Consider the following 22,500-nt stretch of genomic DNA (forward strand, 5'->3'; position numbering starts at 1 on the left):
AAAAACATCGCGCACCAACACACCGAGGCGACCTATATGTGTGTATATGTGTGTGTGTGTATATGTGTCTGTGTGTATATGTGTATGTGTGTGTATGTGTATATATGTATATGTGTATGTGTGTGTGTGTATGTGTGTATATGTGTGTGTATATGTGTGTGTGTGTATGTGTGTGTGTGTGTGTGTGCGTACCGTCACAGGTGGGCAGCGGGTGGCTCCAGAAGTGGTTCTTCTCACAGAGCAGCGGCTCCTCGTGGCTCAGCCTGTATCCCGGGTCGCACTGGAAGGTCACGGTGGAGCCGATGGAAAGGTCGTGGCTCAGCCGCAGGCCGTTCACCGGGATGCCAGGGTCCATGCAGGAGTACGTATCCAGCGTGACCACTAGGGGGAGCACAGCAGACCGAGCCATTCAGAGCAATGGTTTACCCCCACTAATGGGCTTGAGGTCTGTTACTGTGAATGATGTGTTGTGTTTTTTCCACAACAATAGAGGTCTGTTACTCTGTCTGTTCTCTTATATGCAAATGAGTATAACCGTTGTGCGACAGGTTTATTGAAGTCATTCAGCATTTATGAAAGATGTGATGTGATTCTATTTTTACCTTCAGCAAAGCTTCTAGGCCACATTTATATAAAGCTGGCAGACTGAACCTTTGATGTCGTTACAATCACAACAATGAAAGGAAATGTAGTTTTCCAAAGTAAGCTTTTTATTTTGACTGTAACCTTTATGTATTTTGAGTTATTTTGACCCAAAAGTATAAAAATATATATATAATTACATGACGCACAAAATGGACTGCATTGTAAAATGTCCATTTCAGACAACGGCTTCTTTATAACTGAAGACATGTGCACTGCTGCTGCCGGAGGTCTGAAGCACCTTATAGTTCTCATCAACAAGGTTTCATCTCCCAACTATTGTTTCTGATGCACTAAACATACGCTGTTTTTAGGAGTTTGGGCAGTGATGTCATCGTGTGGAGCTGAACCACAGTGATGTCATCATGAAGCTGAACCACAGTGATGTCATCGTGTGAAGCTGAACCACAGTGATGTCATCGTGTGGAGCTGAACCACAGTGATGTCATCGTGTGAAGCTGAACCACAGTGATGTCATTGTGAAGCTGAACCACAGTGATGTCATCGTGAAGCTGAACCACAGTGATGTCATCGTGTGGAGCTGAACCACAGTGATGTCATCGTGAAGCTGAACCACAGTGATGTCATGGTTGAGCATGAACCACAGTGATGTCATCGTGTGGAGCTGAACCACAGTGATGTCATCGTGAAGCTGAACCACAGTGATGTCATCGTGAAGCTGAACCACAGTGATGTCATCGTGAAGCTGAACCACAGTGATGTCATCGTGTGAAGCTGAACCACAGTGATGTCATCGTGTGAGTTGAACCATCGTGAGCTGTGATGTCATCGTGAAGCTGAACCACAGTGATGTCATCGTGAATCGTGAAGCTGAACCACAGTGATGTCATCGTGTGGAGCTGAACCACAGTGATGTCATCGTGAAGCTGAACCACAGTGATGTCATCGTGTGAAGCTGAACCACAGTGATGTCATCGTGATGTCATGAACCACAGTGATGTCATCGTGTGAAGCTGAACCACAGTGATGTCATCATGAAGCTGAACCACAGTGATGTCATCGTGTGAAGCTGAACCACAGTGATGTCATCGTGTGAAGCTGAACCACAGTGATGTCATCGTGTGAAGCTGAACCACAGTGATGTCATCGTGAAGCTGAACCACAGTGATGTCATCGTGAAGCTGAACCACAGTGATGTCATCGTGTGAAGCTGAACCACAGTGATGTCATCTTGTGAAGCTGAACCACAGTGATGTCATCGTGTGAAGCTGAACCACAGTGATGTCATCGTGTGGAGCTGAACCACAGTGATGTCATCGTGTGGAGCTGAACCACAGTGATGTCATCGTGTGAAGCTAAACCACAGTGATGTCATCGTGTGAAGCTGAACCACAGTGATGTCATCTTGTGAAGCTGAACCACAGTGATGTCATCGTGTGAAGCTGAACCACAGTGATGTCATCGTGAAGCTGAACCACAGTGATGTCATCGTGTGGAGCTGAACCACAGTGATGTCATCGTGTGACGCTGAACCACAGTGATGTCATCGTGTGAAGCTGAACCACAGTGATGTCATCGTGTGAAGCTAAACCACAGTGATGTCATCGTGTGGAGCTGAACCACAGTGATGTCATCGTGTGAAGCTGAACCACAGTGATGTCATCGTGAAGCTGAACCACAGTGATGTCATCGTGAAGCTGAACCACAGTGATGTCATCGTGTGAAGCTGAACCACAGTGATGTCATCGTGTGACGCTGAACCACAGTGATGTCATCGTGTGAAGCTGAACCACAGTGATGTCATCGTGAAGCTGAACCACAGTGATGTCATCGTGTGAAGCTGAACCACAGTGATGTCATCGTGTGAAGCTGAACCACAGTGATGTCATCGTGTGACGCTGAACCACAGTGATGTCATCGTGTGAAGCTGAACCACAGTGATGTCATCGTGTGAAGCTGAACCACAGTGATGTCATCGTGTGACGCTGAACCACAGTGATGTCATCGTGTGGAGCTGAACCACAGTGATGTCATCATGTGAAGCTGAACCACAGTGATGTCATCGTGTGACGCTGAACCACAGTGATGTCATCGTGTGAAGCTGAACCACAGTGATGTCATCGTGTGACGCTGAACCACAGTGATGTCATCGTGAAGCTGAACCACAGTGATGTCATCGTGTGACGCTGAACCACAGTGATGTCATCGTGTGAAGCTGAACCACAGTGATGTCATCGTGTGACGCTGAACCACAGTGATGTCATCATGAAGCTGAACCACAGTGATGTCATCGTGTGAAGCTGAACCACAGTGATGTCATCGTGTGAAGCTGAACCAGTGATGTCATCGTGTGGAGCTGAACCACAGTGATGTCATCGTGTGAAGCTGAACCACAGTGATGTCATCATGTGAAGCTGAACCACAGTGATGTCATCATGAAGCTGAACCACAGTGATGTCATCGTGTGGAGCTGAACCACAGTGATGTCATCATGTGAAGCTGAACCACAGTGATGTCATCGTGAAGCTGAACCACAGTGATGTCATCGTGTGGAGCTGAACCACAGTGATGTCATCGTGTGAAGCTGAACCACAGTGATGTCATCGTGTGACGCTGAACCACAGTGATGTCATCGTGAAGCTGAACCACAGTGATGTCATCGTGTGGAGCTGAACCACAGTGATGTCATCGTGTGAAGCTGAACCACAGTGATGTCATCGTGTGAAGCTAAACCACAGTGATGTCATCATGAAGCTGAACCACAGTGATGTCATCGTGTGGAGCTGAACCACAGTGATGTCATCGTGAAGCTGAACCACAGTGATGTCATCATGAAGCTGAACCACAGTGATGTCATCGTGTGGAGCTGAACCACAGTGATGTCATCATGTGGAGCTGAACCACAGTGATGTCATCGTGTGAAGCTGAACCACAGTGATGTCATCGTGAAGCTGAACCACAGTGATGTCATCGTGTGGAGCTGAACCACAGTGATGTCATCGTGTGGAGCTGAACCACAGTGATGTCATCATGTGAAGCTGAACCACAGTGATGTCATCGTGAAGCTGAACCACAGTGATGTCATCGTGTGGAGCTGAACCACAGTGATGTCATCATGAAGCTGAACCACAGTGATGTCATCGTGTGGAGCTGAACCACAGTGATGTCATCATGTGAAGCTGAACCACAGTGATGTCATCGTGTGGAGCTGAACCACAGTGATGTCATCGTGTGAAGCTGAACCACAGTGATGTCATCGTGTGAAGCTGAACCACAGTGATGTCATCGTGTGGAGCTGAACCACAGTGATGTCATCGTGTGGAGCTGAACCACAGTGATGTCATCGTGTGGAGCTGAACCACAGTGATGTCATCGTGTGAAGCTGAACCACAGTGATGTCATCGTGTGGAGCTGAACCACAGTGATGTCATCGTGTGGAGCTGAACGACAGTGATGTCATCGTGTGAAGCTGAACCACAGTGATGTCATCGTGTGACGCTGAACCACAGTGATGTCATCGTGAAGCTGAACCACAGTGATGTCATCGTGTGGAGCTGAACCACAGTGATGTCATCGTGTGAAGCTGAACCACAGTGATGTCATCGTGTGAAGCTAAACCACAGTGATGTCATCATGAAGCTGAACCACAGTGATGTCATCGTGTGGAGCTGAACCACAGTGATGTCATCGTGTGGAGCTGAACCACAGTGATGTCATCGTGAAGCTGAACCACAGTGATGTCATCGTGTGGAGCTGAACCACAGTGATGTCATCGTGAAGCTGAACCACAGTGATGTCATCGTGTGGAGCTGAACCACAGTGATGTCATCGTGAAGCTGAACTACAGTGATGTCATCGTGAAGCTGAACCACAGCAGGATCATCACAGCGTTTTCATTTCATGTCACAGTTTTCCCGATTTGCAAACAATGGAAATTAACATGTAAGGATTTAGAATTATAATTGGTCACCGGGGTGACAGAGATATTAATGTGTGTTATGTTTTTGCTTATCGTATCTTAAACTAAACAATCAGAGGAGCTTCCCAAACTCCGCGTTCCCACCCGAAGGTTGTGTTATGTGTCTGGGGAGTCGGATAAGGAAGGGAGGATAAACCAGACGGAAGGAATATGTCAACATGTCCTCAGTTCCACTTCTCCATCTGTTGTTATGTGTGTGTGTGTTCAACTTTCAATAAAAGGCTGGACCAAAGGGTGGCTCGGCGGAATGTCTTGGAGGTCGTCGTGATCGAAGCACGTGCGTCCGAGCTTCCCCTTTGGCCAAAGCTTTCGAAGATACTACGTTGTCTGTGATTCATTTCTCACCTCCTTGAACGTGAATATTTTACATGATATAAAGAGGAAAAAACCTATCATAACTTGGTGCCGTGACCCGGATCCCAACATACCCATCGGCTGGATTTTTCTTTTTCCTGCGGAGCCACTGACACCTGTGCAAGGCCCCGACTGATCATCGGATTAAGAGACCGCTCAGCAGTGGATAATAATTTCTGCAGAGAGGAGATCCAGTCGTGGATTGACGGGATCCGGCGGATCGGAAGACCGAGGGAGACTGATCCAGACAAAGTACGTATGGTTTTGCCCTTTTTGCGAAAAAATAAAGGTTGATTACGCGCCGTAAAAAATAAGGTTTTGCCCTTTTTGCGAGAAATAAAGGTTGACTACGTGTCGGAAAAAAAAATAAGGTTTTGCCCTTTTTGCGAGAAATAAAGGTTGACTACGCGTCGTAAAAATAAGTGTGGTGAACTAATACATATTTGTGGGAGAACTATGTGTTTGTTTAGCGTTGTTTGTTTATATTTGTTTGTGAATGAATGCTGTGACTCTATTTGAATCAGCGTCGCCCGACCTGTTCAATTAGACAACCACAGATTGGCAAGTTTGGGTAAAGAAACGAGGAAATGTACTAATACTATACGATCACACCATAAACAATGGGTAATTCTCACGGAAAGCCTGAAGGCGAATTTTCAGGCGACGCATTGTTTATGTTCAAACAGGACTCAGATAGTGTAAAATATCTGAGAAAATGGAAAACAAAATACGCCTTTTCCGGCGAACTAAATCTTTTTGAGATAGAAACAATCTGTAAAATCTAAAACCATCGCCATAGAAAACAAAATACCCAGACTCAGCGAATCAAAACATCACGAACTAAAACAAGCAGAACAGTGGTTCCGAGCAGCAAAAGAAGGGCACACGCACGAAAAGAAAAATTAAGACCGTAGAAATCACGCGAGGAAAAATAGTTCACATGCCCTGTACACAAAAACCGAGTTGGGACGAGACCAACGTAAAAGCAGTTCACCAGCACCCGTAGCAACAGCGTCCAGCTCGGAGAGGAGCCACAGAGCGAGCCGGATGACGAGGAGGCGTATCACCTCCAGCATACGACCGCGTCACCACACGTTATATCCCAAATTAAAGAGCTCCAGGACCCAAAGCCCCCACCGATTTCCACACGCCTACGTAACCGTCCCACCGACATACCGAAAAACGCAAACGCATTTCCAATGTTACAAGTCTCTAATCCACATGATGCGGACACACCCGCGTATGTGTTCCGGCCATGGATGGAGGCCGAATGTACCAATGCATGTGAAGGAGTTACTCCACCACAGAAAAACTTTGATCAGTTCGTATTAGATTTGTTCATGCTGGCCGAATCCTACAAATTAAACGGCAAGGAAATGGAGAAAGTTATGCAGAAAATGTTCGTGCTACGATGGGTGAAATGCCGGGGGGATTATACAGGAATAGTGGACGAAGGAGCACCCTTTGTCCACCCATTGAACGGTCCAATGGTCGGGCGTTACAGAGACCAGGTAGAGGCCGTTATGACAAGAGCTCGCCCACTGTTCCAACAATCAGCATCCCACAGCAGATTAGCTGCATGTAAACAGGGACCCGGAGAGTCAGTCTCCGAGTTCCAATTCCGTTACGAGGAGGAACACAGGGCAAGCAGTGGGATCCCCTACGAGGAAGGGGAGGAACACCTACCAACAATCATTGAAACACGGCATCCTCCGTGGTATCCAGAAACCTATAGAGGACTGGATTAGAAAACACTGCGTCACTTGGGAAACAGCTAACATGGACACAATTATGTCAAATGCACGTCACGCATGAAAACCTCATTAAACTGAAAATGAACAAAGGACCAGAGGTCTACGTTCGAGAGGGGATTTTGGACTGACTGCATACCAGGGAGGAAACCACAAGGGAGGGTACCGGGAGGCCGAGGAAGAGGCCGTGGACAGACTCGAGGAGGGTAGAGGCGAAATGAGGAAGAATGTTGGGCCTGCGAGAGGTTGGACATTGGTCACGTGAATGCCCCAACCCTAAGTGGGGTGGAAACGTCCCAATGACAGCCACAGAGCAGCCCCAGCACCCTCGTAGAGGACGAGACTGACTACGAGGAGACTAACAAACAGAAAGATGAAGTAATGTTAGACATTTGTGGTGCTTGGGGTATGTTAAACGCATTAACAACAAAACCGTACAGAAAGATTGAGTGTAACGGAAAACAGTGGAGTTTTTATGTGACACTGGAGCATGTAAAACGGTACTGACCCAAGTGCCCCCGGACACTACATTTACCGAAGAGACCATTATGATAAAATGTGCCAATGGTAAACTAGCTCGTCACAAGGTGACAAAAAACATAAGTATGACAGACCCGAGACCGGACGAAACTGTAAAATTCCTGTCATAGTCGATCCTCAATGTCCAGTACCACTATTAGGAAGAGACGCCATGTTGTCCCTAAAAATATCGTGACCCGGTGCGAGGAGGAATGGTCGCAAAAGCATTGTCAGACGAAGACTCCGAGGGAGTGTACAATGTCCAGATGAGTGAGACCATATACTTCTCCTACGAGGTAAACAAAGACGTAGAAACATGGCTTAAAAACCGATTCGGAGAAACAAACAGCCCTTATACCGATCACAGACAGAAATTGCATTTAACTATGAGGGTGGGGGGAGAAAATGATCTACAGTACGTACAGGCGTTTTTGGCCCATGACCTTGTAAGGATTATGGCCTCCTATCTACTGAAGGACATTCCGGGAAATGTGTGGCTACAATGTGACTTGGAAAACACAGACAGACCATTGTTCCAAGTTCAAAACAGCGTTCCTCATGTTTCCATTAAAAAAGCCAAAAACTCCGAATGGAAAGATATGGGACCCCGAGCTAAACGCGCAACCATGGTAACCGATTGGCATCCCACTCCGTCATCTGATGACATGCAATGGGAAACCAGCGGTTCCACTGGGTTTCGGCGAGTACACCTCAAAATCACTGTACGGGCTGAACCAAAGATAAGAGAACAAAAAATAGACGACACATGAGATAATGTAATGACACTGGAGGAATCAATGCCAAAATTCCTCCAGAACATGCCATCCACTTTGTGGACTAAAGGACCAGCCGATGTGGGTTTAATAACAACAGCCGAGCCAGTTGTGTTGACACCAAAAAGTGATTTCAGACCATGTGTTAGACAGTATCAATTAAAACCCGATGCAAAAAAGGGCATTGCTCCCGTAATCCAGGAATTACTAAAAGCAGGAGTTTTAACAGAATGTCCAAGCTCTCCTTGTAATACAGCTATCTTTCCAGTGAAAAAGGCGAATGGTAAAGACTGGCGAATGATACAGGATCTTAGACCTGTGAATGCTGCTGTAATCATCAGAGCTCCAGTGGTCCCTGATCCACATACCATTCTAAACCAGATAGAAGCAGACAAAAATTGTTTTTCAGTAATAGATTTAAGCAACGCCTTCTTTTCTATTCCTGTACACGAAGACAGTCAATATTGGTTTGCATTCACATATGAAGGAAAGAGGTACACCTACACACGATTACCTCAGGGATATGCTGAAAGTCCCGCAATATTCTCAGCCGAAATTCAAAAAGTCGTGTCAGCAGCAAATCTGCCTAATGATAGCCAAATAATAACATATGTGGACGACATTTTGTTGGCCTCAACATCTCAAGAAGCATGTGAACAGGACACGAGGCGCTACTTCTCCATTTAGGAAATGCGGGTGCAAGGTCAACAAGGACAAGTTACAGGCAGCAAAGGCAGAAGTAACTTATTTAGGCCATGCAATCAGTGGAGAAGGAAAACGCGTTACTAATGACAGAAAGAAAGCAATATTAAATGCCCCGAAACCAGAAACAAAGAAACAAATGTTGTCTTTTCTTGGGCTGTGTAATTATTGCCGTGCGTTCATACCAGAGTATGCTAAAGAAACTGCGCCTCTGTTAGCATTAGTGTATGACAAGCCACTCGCTCTAAAGGACAGACTAACATGGACCTGTGAAGCTAATGAAGCTTTTGACAAAACAAAACAACTACTTTGCGGTAGCACAGTTCTAGCTCACCCTAACTATAAAAAGGAGTTCACTTTGGCAGTGGACTGCAAAAGAGGGTTTATGACATCAGTTTTGCTGCAACCAGCTGGAGATAAAATGAGACCTGTAGCGTTTCATTCGAAGCGCTTGGATACAGTTGCTCACGCCATGCCCTACTGTGTCCAATCCATTGCAGCAGCTGCAATGGCCGTGGAACAAGCCGCAGATATCATTTTGTTTCATCCCACCATATTGATGGTTACTCATGCAGTAAGTGCCTTATTGCTACAAGCAAAACTAACATTCCTGTCACCAGCGAGACAATTGCATTACACAGCGGTGTTACTAGGCCAAGGTCACATAACCATCCAAAGATGTATCACCATTAATCCAGCATCGTTTGTTCCCACAACAACAGATGGCACACCACATGACTGTGTAGAGATTGCTGATACTATCACGTTGCCGAGAGTTGACCTGAAGGATATCGCACTACCCGAAGGGGTGTGGTATGTGGATGGGTCAGCCCAGAAGGATGCATGTGGAAAAACCAAGTTGGGTATGCGGTAGTGAGTCAGGGAGAGGAAGTAATAAGTGCAGGCCCACTTCCTCCCACATACTCCGCCCAAGCAGCAGAATTAGTTGCGCTGACTGAAGCATGCAAAGCAGGGTCAGGCCTAAAACTGACTATTTACACCGACAGCCAATATGCACACTCAACATTGTTCATATTTGCTAAAATGTGGGAAAAAAGGGGAATGGTGACATCTACTGGGCGTCCAGTGGTTCATGCACTTTTGTTAACGGGTTTACTAGCAGCTATAACTTTACCTAAAGAATTAGCTGTAGTAAAATGCCGAGCACATCAGACAGACATAGATGAGATAACAAAAGGCAATGCTAAAGCTGATAAAGAAGCAAAACGAGCGGCTAAAACACCACAGGTACACGCAGTACGAACAACACCGTCAAGTCCAATAGACATTGAGATCCTACGAGAGGCACAAGCGAATGCAACAACACAAGAAAAAGCCACATGGGAAACAAGGGGGGCCACGGAGGAAAACAAGATGCTTTGTATAGAAGGGAAACCGATCCTACCAAGAAGTCTATTTAAGGCCGTGGCTATTTTGAGTCATGGGCGATGCCATGTCTCAACAGGAGGGATGGTATCTATGATAGAACAATACTTCTATACAATAAATATACAAAACTACTTAAAACTTTTTTGTAAAGCATGTGTAACATGCATCAAACATAACCCTCAAGGAAACCTTCGCCCGAAGCGAGGCAGGTTCCCGCTCCCTGAATACCCATTCCAGGTAATGCACATGGATTTCATCGAACTCACGCCATGCGGACATTACAAATACTGTTTAGTAATGGTGGATGCATTTTCCAAATGGGTAGAAATTGCACCAACAACGAAAGCAGATGCTGAAGCAGTGGTGAAAGCCATATGCAAATACATTCTGCCCACTCATGGCATTCCAAGACGCATTTACAGTGACAATGGCTCACACTTTGTAAACGAGGTAGTAACAAAACTAAGCGTCATTATGGACATTGAACTAAAAAATCATTGTGCATACCACCCACAGAGTGCCGGATTGGTAGAGCGGACCAACGGCACCATAAAAAGCAAACTGAAGAAATGCATGACTGAAACAGGAAAACCTTGGCTGGAGTGCATAGACATTGTGAAAACATACATGCATATCGTTCCGACCCAAACGTGCCTTACACCATTTGAAATCATTCATAGACGACCCTACCGCCTACCACTAACTCACCCAGATTTAGAGCAAGTGGGTGAGAAAGAAACAATAGTGGAGTACATGAAGAAGACCATGATGGGGAGAGGAGTCAGGGAAGCAAATGTCTTGCCAGATTCACCTGTCTCCCCATTATGTCTGTACAGGTCGGCGACTGGGTCTTCATCCGCGTCATCAAGAAAAAGGCGTGGAAGCGGCGCTCGCTGGGAGGGACCATTCCAAGTCCTTCTGACGACTGCAACCGCTGTAAAGATAGCCGAGAGGACCACTTGGATACATCTTTCCCATTGCAAACTGTTCCTACAGAAATCCCGGACCAGTGCCCTGATCCCGAGCGACCACGAGCAGAGGGAAGACTGACTTCAAAGGGGCTGTCCGGCAAAGACAGCCATCTCAACGTCAGTGAAGAAACCAACGATCCCTGCTCTTAGGTGTCGGCTCGGGTGATGGGCGAGAGGTCCCGAGGAACTCAAGCGAGAGGAGCAAGGGAGAAGGAGCGGAAAGAAGACCCTCCAGACTCAGAGTTAAGTGCAGAGAAATGTGGACCCTGCATTATCGGAGTCTTGGCGGCCATGGCCATGGCGATAGGCGCGTTCTGGTTGTGTTTTCTGTTACAGGACGCCGCAAAAGAGGGTTTCAGAGGTCCCGAGGAAGAAGGGCCGCAGCTGGTACCAACCCGCTGCTGTCACAAGAGAAAGAATGGACACACATGCAACACAGTCCATGGGATGGAAAGAACGAAGAAGAGAAATACCCAAGGATGAAGAATAAGTGGTACAAATATGTACATGTGTTAGCAAAAGCTACAACAAAACTAATTGTTACGTGTGTTCCAAACTACCCTTTGCTTCCAATCAGGTCACCTTGTACGCCCGCAGAATGAGTGAGGCACAAGCAGGGTGTTTCGCGAGCATGGCTAGGAGTGGACATCATGAAGACAGTTTAATGCTAGAGGGACCCCATGGTACACCGACGCCAGGAGTTGATAAGGGATATTGCGCCAAAACCTTCTGGGTCGTTTGGTATTACACGGTGAAGGGATACGCAATTCCTCAGTCAGTGGTGATGGAAGACGAGAAAAACCACCCAATATGTTACCGTCAAAAACTTGGTAAAACAGCCATGGGAACTACTACCAACTGCGATCAAATAAAAATCGACCCGAAGGGAGCACCATTGAACGTACATGCTCCATCCAATGGTACATTTATGATACAGGGAGGGTGGTGGCTATGCGGAAACAATGCCTATATCACTCTCCCGTTCGGATGGAAAGGAACATGCGCCCCGATTTTTGTAACAGATCACACAGTATTTATTACTGAGGAAGAAGTCCGAACACGTAAAAAACGCGAGAAGCACCATTCTTCGTAGCCCACGATTCAGTGTGGGGGTCCGACGTACCCCAAGAGTACAAACACTGGACAACGGGCCAAAAGGTGCTCCTCGCCCTGTTCCCGTGGGTAGGAACGTCGAAAAATATGTTGCGTATTGAGACAGTAGATTATCGGCTCGGACTGTTCATCAACAGCTCCCTGATAATCGAAGAGGCCCAAAACAGAGATAGACGCCATCCGTACCATGGTGATGCAGAATCGAATGGCCCTTGATTTACTTACCGCAGCCACAGGAGGAACATGTGTCCTTCTGAACACATCCTGCTGTACGTATATTACTGATGATGTCCACTCCCAGAACATGACCGACGCACTCGGCCGCCTATATCAGTTGCAGCGAGCAATGGCGGCCGACCACAAAGCCAGGCCATATGAAAGCTGGTATGATTGGCTGTTTAACGGCTCATGGAGGCAAGTCCTTATAAAAACGGGGACGATGTTAGGTGCGGGATTGTTGACCGTCATCTGTGTCCTGAGTTGTGTGATCCCGTCTATTCGTGTGATAACAATCAGAGCAATCAATACCCTAACATCGGTGTCTGGGCTCACCTCACGGATGGAGCCCATTGAAACGACCGTGTATATTCATATGTATGATGACATGGGAAGACCTGTCAATGCTCCCGTTTAAGAAAATATAATGTAAACTTTGGTTTATGCTTGGATGACATAATTGTGTAAAACTCCTCACAAGGAACGGACAATTATTGATGTGAAGCTGCTGACTAAAAAGTTTAATTCCCAAAGAGATTGGTGTGGTGTTACTAACAGATTATGTAAGAAAAAGAATAATCATGATTCTGCTTGGAATGCTTAACCCAAATACGTAAATCACATGCTGCTTAGAAATTAGACAAATCAAATGAGTGCCCTTATTGACCATGTTTAAATAATAAGCAATAGCATAAACAGGAGGGAACTGACAGAGATATTAATGTGTGTTATGTTTTTGCTTATCGTATCTTAAACTAAACAATCAGAGGAGCTTCCCAAACTCCGCGTTCCCACCCGAAGGTTGTGTTATGTGTCTGGGGAGTCGGATAAGGAAGGGAGGATAAACCAGACGGAAGGAATATGTCAACATGTCCTCAGTTCCACTTCTCCATCTGTTGTTATGGGTGTGTGTGTTCAACTTTCAATAAAAGGCTGGACCAAAGGGTGGCTCGGCGGAATGTCTTGGAGGTCGTCGTGATCGAAGCACGTGCGTCCGAGCTTCCCCTTTGGCCAAAGCTTTCGAAGATACTACGTTGTCTGTGATTCATTTCTCACCTCCTTGAACGTGAATATTTTACATGATATAAAGAGGAAAAAACCTATCAGTATGGATACGATCGGCCTGGCAGTTTATTAATCTATCCATCTTTATATGTTTCCAGAGCGCCCATATTTCAAGCCAGTAAGACATTAACTTTATATCTTAAAGTGCTCCAATTAAAAAGCGATAAACAAAGCTGCACGCTAGTTATCTCCTTCTGTCCTCTTTCCGAGGCGTCCTGCTTCCAGCACCGTGGACGGCGCTCGCGGTCGTTTCAGGTGCTTGACCCCGTCAGTGGACTCTGACGGGTCAGCCGATGGTTTCCTGTTAATTGTGGGATGTCTGGCATCAGCGACTGAGCCCAGCATGAGGTGCATTCAAAGGAGCGGCACGCAATGTGAAATGGATGTCAGATTTCCTCGACTGCAGAACCCAGCAGGGCAAGAGACACACTCACAAATATTGTCTGAAATGAAGCCGAGTGAAATTCAGTGTGATCCGCGATGCGCAGTGCAGCACCGCTGCCGGGAGCAGGTGTTCCTGATGCTCCGGGGAACATCATTATCAACAAGAAACGACATTACGGAGGAGCAGAGGAGGACGGTTGGTGAGCTCGACGTCGTGAACATTCATAACCGGGCTATGAAGCGGGGCTCTTCCTTTGTGCTGCTCGTCCTCGGTAGAGCTCCTGTCTCATCTCTTTGAGTAATATGTGTTATTTTTAGTCTGGAAACCGATGAAGTGGAGCATTCGTTGATCAGTGCTCGTGCTGGCCTCCAGGGCGCAGGAGTTTGGTGGGAGAAAATCCAAAAATATTAATTAAATACCACACTGGTAAAGAGTCAAATGAGAGAAAACACTGAATATGATTTAATAAGAAGTTGAGTGTTCTGTGGCGTCATAGTGATCCGTTACGTCCGAAGGCAAAGGGCCTCAGCCCGACTCAACACCAGTTCACCAAAGAGGCTGACAAGCAAGAAACTAATATGATCTGTTATTGCTTTTCAACAACAAAAGAAAGAAATGCACTTAAAAGTGGAACGTAAGACACAAAGGCTGTTGTTTGCTTCCAGTCAATAATACAGACGTGATATCAAACCTCATGAATCACACCTGATGACGAGGATAAAGCAAAGAATCAGGACCAAAGATCTCTGAGTCCAGAGCATGATGCTGCTTTCAGAGACACACTCCATGATGAGGTGTGGAGAAGTCTGCCTGTCTCTCTGTCTGCCTGCCTGTCTCTCTGTCTGTCTGTCTGTCTGTCTGCCTGTCTCTCTTATAAAGACCCATTTTAATTGAATTTAAACACCACATAGTTGGAATGCTGTCTCCCTTCCTGGTCCTGATATCTAAATCAGAATCAATTAAATGCTCCTGAATAACATGAAGAAAAAAAACTCTGCATTCCGAACTCTCACCTTCAAAGAATATCTTGAATCCACTGTTGGACCGGCTGTTGTCGGTGGTGAAGAGCAGGTACAGGAAGTTGCTGCTGCTGAACAGGAACTGGGGCACCTGGGTACCATTGAACGAGCCAATCAGAGGAGAGAGCAGGTTGGGGCCGTCGTGCACTTCCAGGAAGTCGTAGCTCAGCTCCGTTTGAAACCTGACAACATAGAGATCAGAGGGAGAGAAGCAGAGGAGGCTATTTTCATCAAAACGTTACGTATGCTCAGACTGAGGAGACAGTTTAGTCCACGGAGAACATATTCAGATTTTATGGAGGTAAATGAGAAGAATCTGCTTCCACCACACCCTCCCCCAATCACACTGCAGCTTAAATGTCTAAATATAGTCACTTGCACCTTTGGCTTTGGGTTTGTTGTTTATATATATTGGTGCGTTTCCACTGTTGACCAGATCTGCAGTGCATTTTTGATTAATGGTTTCCTGCTTCTTTGCTCTGGTCCGATGTAAACTACCTGCCGTTGCCCCGGAGCCTCTGTGTGTTTCTCTGAGCTCTGGTCTGGATCCACTCAGGTCTCTACTTCCTCAGAGCGACAACACAAAACACATCTCGTTGTTTTGAATGCAAACAGCTTAAAAACAAGCTTCTGAGAACATCGTCTCGTATGAAATCATCAGGGGAAGTATCTCTTGGTTTCTCTACAAAGGAGTGTGTCAAGCATTGATTATGAATATGAACATTTTATGGTTTCGCTCCTTAATGGTAGGAAATAAAAATCTCACGGCAAAGACTATTTATTTCTTTTTATTGCAGCTCTGGAAGGAAGTGAGCGGGAGCTAGTAAGCAGCATAAAGAATGACTGGAGGCGTGTTCCTCCTCTTTCTGACGGAGCTGCTGCAGCTCGGCCTCACCGACCTGTCGAAGCTGATCTTGATGGAGCTCCCCGGCTCGGCCTCGATGACCCACTCGCAACTCAGGGAGTCTTTGTAGTAGCCCGGCCAGCCCGGGGAGAGGATGACGCCTGACGGCCCCGAGTAGTGGCCCCCACACGGAGCTGCAGGAGCACAGAGGTGAAGGAATGGGGGGGGGAGGGTAAAGACATGAATGAGACGCGTAACTGGATCAGGTAGGAGAGGAGAGCAGGCGTCATAACACTGTCAATGTCACTCAGGGGCTGTGAGGGGAGCTGCATGCGTCACGTCACACACTCATCTCTGGATTTCCTTTAGAGGGTTTACATCTGTTCCAGCTCTCTTCCGGAGAAGGGTTGGGTAACGACAACCGGTGACAATACGGTTCCTATACGACCGGTACCGGCCGGTACCGACCGGACCGGAGCGCAGCGCACATGTCGGAGCCTGAGACGATTGAAATTGAAAAAAAACTATTCTTTTGAACTTCTCTGGTGACTCCGCCCTCTCAGCAGGTTACGAGCCTCTCATTGAACTTTGAAAGCGAAGACGTGCGCCGTGTTTAAATAGCGTCAGGCTGGGCGCGATGGGGAGACGGTCCCCCTGAAGACGAGGAGACGATGAAGAGCAGCCTGAACTCAGAGTAGCACCGGGACGTTGATTTAAGTCTTGCATTCATAAAAGTAGGACAACAAATAATACATTAGCCAGTATAACCATGTTTAAGCTAGCTCGTAGCTCGCGCAGGCTACGAGCTCCAGTCTGGTCTCCGTTGTTGTGGTGCTCCATTAGCCATTATAACCATGTTTAAGCTAGCTATGAGCTACGAGATACGAGCTACAAGATACGAGATACGAGCTACGAGATACAAGATACGAGATACAAGATACGAGCTACTAGCTACGAGCTACGAGATACGAGCTACGAGATACGAGCTACTAGCTACGAGATGTACGAGATACGAGCTACGAGCTACGAGCTACGAGCTACGAGATACGAGATACGAGATACGAGCTACTAGCTACGAGATACGAGCTACGAGATACGAGCTACGAGCTACGAGCTACGAGATACGAGCTACGAGATACGAGCTACGAGATACTAGCTACAAGCTACGAGATACGAGCTATGAGATACTAGCTACAAGATACGAGATACTAGCTACAAGATACGAGCTACGAGATACTACCTACAAGATACGAGATACTAGCTACAAGATACGAGCTACGAGATACTAGCTACAAGCTACGAGATACGAGATACAAGATACGAGATACTAGCTACAAGATACGAGATACTAGCTACAAGATACGAGCTACGAGATACTAGCTACAAGCTACGAGATACGAGATACTAGCTACAAGATACAAGATACTAGCTACAAGATACGAGCTACGAGATACTAGCTACAAGATACGAGATACTAGCTACAAGATACGAGCTACGAGATACTAGCTACAAGATACTAGCTACAAGCTACGAGCTATGAGATACTAGCTACAAGATACGAGATACTAGCTACAAGATACGAGCTACGAGATACTAGCTACAAGATACGAGCTACGAGATACTAGCTACAAGCTACATGAGGATACTAGCTACAAGATACAAGATACTAGCTACAAGATACGAGCTACGAGATACTAGCTACAAGATACGAGATACTAGCTACAAGATACGAGCTACGAGATACTAGCTACAAGATACTAGCTACAAGCTACGAGCTATGAGATACTAGCTACAAGATACGAGATACTAGCTACAAGATACTAGCTACAAGCTATGAGATACGAGATACTAGCTACAAGATACGAGATACTAGCTACAAGATACGAGCTACGAGATACTAGCTACAAGATACGAGATACTAGCTACAAGCTACGAGCTACGAGATACTAGCTACAAGATACTAGCTACAAGATACGAGCTACGAGATACGAGATACTAGCTACAAGATACGAGATACGATACTGGCTACAAGATCGAGATACTGGCTACAAGCTACGAGATACGGATACTGGCTACAAGATACGAGATACTAGCTACAAGATACGAGCTACGAGATACTAGCTACAAGATACGAGATACTAGCTACAAGATACGAGCTACTAGCTACAAGATACTAGCTACAAGCTACGAGCTATGAGATACTAGCTACAAGATACGAGATACTAGCTACAAGATACTAGCTACAAGCTACGAGATACTAGCTACAAGATACGAGATACTAGCTACAAGATACGAGCTACGAGATACTAGCTACAAGATACGAGATACTAGCTACAAGCTACGAGCTATGAGATACTAGCTACAAGATACGAGATACTAGCTACAAGATACGAGCTACGAGATACTAGCTACAAGATACGAGATACTAGCTACAAGATACGAGCTTCGAGATACTAGCTACAAGATACGAAATACTAGCTACAAGATACGAGATACTAGCTACAAGATACGAGCTACGAGATACTAGCTACAAGATACGAGATACGAGCTACAAGATACGAGATACGAGCTACAAGATACGGGCTACGAGATACGAGCTACGAGATAACAGCTACGAGCTCGAGCTCCAGTCTGGTCTCCGTTGTTGTGGTGCTCCATGAGAACGTCTTCTACAGGGAATCTGGAGAAGAGGTTTTTAATGTTGTCGTTGTCCATCCTCGTTTTGTGCTTCTTCTTTTTTTAAGTACCGGTTCAGGCACCGTTTAGGAACCGGTATCGTTGAAAAAGTACCGGTTTAGCACCGGCATCGGAGAAAACCTAAACGCCACCCATCACTCCTCCGGTCTCAGCCTCCGCCAGCCACACAATGATCAGCCATTCCTTTGCAGTACCTTCACATTTGGGGATGAGGCCGCTCCACATCCCCTTGCCGTCCTCCAGATGGCACGCGATGGTGTCGGCCCCCTGCGTCTTGATGAAGCCCTCCTCACACACCACTGAGATGGAGCTACCCAGTTGGAAGCTGTCCCCGAAGCGCCTGGCATTCAGCGGTATGCCGGGGTCGGGGCACTCATTACGCCCGAAAGCTTGTAATGAGAAGAGAACACGGTGAGGACGGCCGGCGTGAGGAATGGGGTCTCCGAGGAGTCAGAGATAAGGGAAATGGATGTCGCTGTCTGCAGGAGGAGAGAAACAACAGAAAACCAGCGGAGGTCTGCTCGCTACACCGGAGGGGTGACAAGGGTGTCTTCAGAGCTCGCAGGAACATAATCACCACGGCGTGGTCGGAGGCAACGAGGCTGCACTTCCTAACGCTGCTCTTAGTTCACTTGGGGAGCGATGCAGCACCGCTCCTCCGAGAGCTTTAGCATTTAGCTTCATTTAAAAAAGAAGAGAGGATGCTTTGTGACTGAAAACACGCACACACACACACACACTACTGCTCATCCTGTATCATCAATAAGATTTACTACGCCATGTCTCTTTCTTTGGTTAGTTGTTTGCATGTTCTTGAAAAGCCTTTTAATATTGCCTGAGCTCTATTAAAGTTAACTAAATGAATAAAACGAGGTGAATTATGTCTCTATATATATTTGATTATTCTTAAAGAAACAAATCATCCTGCATTACAACTTCCCATTAACGGGTTTTCATTTACTTTTTTATTTCAACAAACGTTTTGTTTGGGCGGCTATAATCCGCTAGTTGAGCTAGCACGTTAGCTGCTACTGGCTAAACTGTGTCTTCTCTAATATTAACGTTCCCACCGCATCGGACATGTTCTAACTTGCTATCGTTTCTTTTTGTTTCATATTTGTCCCAAACCTCTTTGATTCCTTTTGTTTTGCGGAGAATCAGCTTGAAGTCCACCTAGTGGTGACCCTAAGAACTGCAAGCGCGAGTTTCAAGTTTCATGTGTGGGACATATTGTTGTATATTCTCAGGCCGCAGTTGGCCCGCGGGCCGGACTTTGGACACCCCTGAAGTAGGAGCTCAGTCAGCGATGATATCTGACTCCTCCCCCTCACCCCGTGTGTTCACGCTGTGACGACTGATGGACTGATCCTTACTGCTGTAGGTGATGTTGAACCCCCGTCCGGACATGGAGTGATCCGCCTGGAACTCCAGCTGCAGGACGTTGCTGTCGGACGTCAGGTGCGACGGGACTTCGGCCCCCGAGAAGCGTCCGAGTATCGTGGCCCCGGACCGATCCCCGTCTTTGATGGTGAGGAAGTCGTAGGGCGGCTCCAGGTCAAAGTCGTTGAAGGCCAGGTGGATTCTGGAGCCCGGCTCAGAGATGATGATCCACACACAGTTCAGGTTGTTGCCGTAGCCCTCGGGGTAGTCGGGGGACAGCACCGTTCCCATGGGGGCCGTGAAGTTGGAGAAGCAGGGGACTGTGTGAGAGACGAGCTGCATTAGGAAAGACCTTAATGTCCCAGGAAAGGCGACGTGGCCCACCGGTTACATGACCGTGTGCCGTGGCAGACGGATCAGTACAGAACCGTGACAGTCCTACAGAACTAGCGCCGCAGTCACGAGGCAGCGCAGCTCCCAAGGGTGCCGAGAGAAGAACAACTCTGAGGGGAAGGAACGCAGGAGGTAGTGCACCGAGACGCAGAACTAGACGAGACACAGGAATGTGGTCCCCAAGGAGAGGAGACGAGATCTGGGTCAGGAGAGGAACTCACAGGAGGCTGAGGTTGTGTTTTCATCCCGGCTCCTGAGTATGAGGACAAGGATCACACTTCTCCTGGAGACCACAACCCGATGCTAGCAATGCCCCATTGTACAGTATATATATATATATATATATATATATATATATATATATATATATATCTGTGTCCACACACAATGCTCTGTATGACTAATAAAATAATAAAGAGATAAATCTAATTTAATCATTCAGCTGCACTAAATCCTCTTAAGGCTCCATGTCACGTGACTTCAGAGTCATCATCGATTGGTTCCCGTGATGTTTTGAAGGAGTGAATATATTGAAGGAGTGAATGTATTGAAGGAGTGAATATATTGAAGGAGTGAATATATTGAAGGAGTGATATATTGAAGGAGTGAATGTATTGAAGGAGTGAATATATTGAAGGAGTGAATATATTGAAGGAGTGAATGTATTGAAGGAGTGAATATATTGAAGGTGAAGGAGGAATATATTGAAGGAGTGAATGTATTGAAGGAGTGAATATATTGAAGGATATTGAAGGGTGAATGGAAGGAGTGAATATATTGAAGGAGTGAATGTATTGAAGGAGTGAATATATTGAAGGAGTGAATATATTGAAGGAGTGAATGTATTGAAGGAGTGAATATATTGAAGGAGTGAATATATTGAAGGAGTGAATGTATTGAAGGAGTGAATGTATTGAAGGAGTGAATATATTGAAGAGTGAATATATTGAAGGGTGAATGTATTGAAGGAGTGAATATATTGAAGGAGTGAATATATTGAAGGAGTGAATGTGAAGGAGTGAATATATTGAAGGAGTGAATATATTGAAGGAGTGAATGTATTGAAGGAGTGAATATATTGAAGGAGTGAATATATTGAAGGAGTGAATGTATTGAAGGAGTGAATGTATTGAAGGGTGAATATATTGAAGGAGTGAATATATTGAAGGAGTGAATGTATTGAAGGAGTGAATGTATTGAAGGAGTGAATATATTGAAGGAGTGAATGTATTGAAGGAGTGAATATATTGAAGGAGTGAATATATTGAAGGAGTGAATGTATTGAAGGAGTGAATGTATTGAAGGAGTGAATATATTGAAGGAGTGAATGTATTGAAGGAGTGAATATATTGAAGTCGTGAATGTATTGAAGGAGTGAATATATTGAAGGAGTGAATATATTGAAGGAGTGAATATATTGAAGGAGTGAATATATTGAAGGAGTGAATGTATTGAAGGAGTGAATATATTGAAGGAGTGAATATATTGAAGGAGTGAATGTATTGAAGGAGTGAATGTATTGAAGGAGTGAATATATTGAAGGAGTGAATATATTGAAGGAGTGAATGTATTGAAGGAGTGAATATATTGAAGGAGTGAATATATTGAAGGAGTGAATGTATTGAAGGAGTGAATGTATTATATTTTATATATATACTGGAGCTCCGGACTCACAGATGCACATGGGGATGTTGGCCGACCACTGGTTGTTGCTCTGGCAGCTGATCGTCTTCTCTCCGATCAGCTCGAAGCCGAACTGGCACTCAAACCGGAGAACGTTCCCATTCAGGAAGCCACTGCCCTCCTGGTACCCGTACAGGGGAGTACCCGGGTCTCCACAACTCTCCTTGTCTATCTCTACGGGGGGAGAGGAGAGGAGGAGGGGACGGAGGAGAGGAGGAGAGGAGAGGAGAGGAGAGGAGAGGAAGGAGGGGAGAGGAGAGGAGAGGAAGGAGGGGAGAGGAGGGGAGAGGAGAGGAGGAGGGGAGAGAGGAGAGGAGGAGGAGAGGAGAGGGAGGAGGAGGAGGAGAGGAGAGGGGAGGAGAGGAGAGAGGAGAGGAGAGGAGAGGAGGAGGAGGAGAGGAGGGGGAGAAGAGGAGGAGAGAGGAGGGGAGGAGGGAGAGGAGAGGAGAGGAGGGAGGAGGGGAGGAGGAGAGGAGGGGAGGATGAGAGAGGAGAGGAGGAGAGGGGAGGAAGAGAGGAGGGAGAGGAGGAGAGGAGGGGAGAGGAGAGGAGAGGAGGAGAGGAGAGGAGAGGAAGGAGGAGAGGAGGGAGGAGGGAGGAGAGGAGAGGAGGGAAGGAGAGGAGGAGAGGAGGAGAGGAGAGAGAGAGGAGAGGAGGGGAGGAG

General features: G+C 46.3%; 1 protein-coding gene across 1 annotated transcript in view; it reads right to left on the reverse strand.

The window, feature by feature from the left end:
- The window catches only part of csmd3a (CUB and Sushi multiple domains 3a), a 306,306-nt gene that overhangs the window by 175,362 nt on the left and 108,444 nt on the right, over positions 1-22,500 (reverse strand). The window contains exons 13-18 of the mRNA XM_056445250.1: positions 21,828-22,010; positions 19,754-20,080; positions 18,575-18,769; positions 15,739-15,877; positions 14,834-15,021; positions 193-381 (exon numbers count right to left, since the gene is read on the reverse strand). Coding sequence (XP_056301225.1) covers positions 193-381; positions 14,834-15,021; positions 15,739-15,877; positions 18,575-18,769; positions 19,754-20,080; positions 21,828-22,010 — 1,221 coding nt within the window. The remainder of the gene's footprint in view (positions 1-192; positions 382-14,833; positions 15,022-15,738; positions 15,878-18,574; positions 18,770-19,753; positions 20,081-21,827; positions 22,011-22,500) is intronic.

Source organism: Pseudoliparis swirei, chromosome 22 (assembly GCF_029220125.1).
Source record: "Pseudoliparis swirei isolate HS2019 ecotype Mariana Trench chromosome 22, NWPU_hadal_v1, whole genome shotgun sequence".
NCBI lineage: Eukaryota > Metazoa > Chordata > Actinopteri > Perciformes > Liparidae > Pseudoliparis > Pseudoliparis swirei.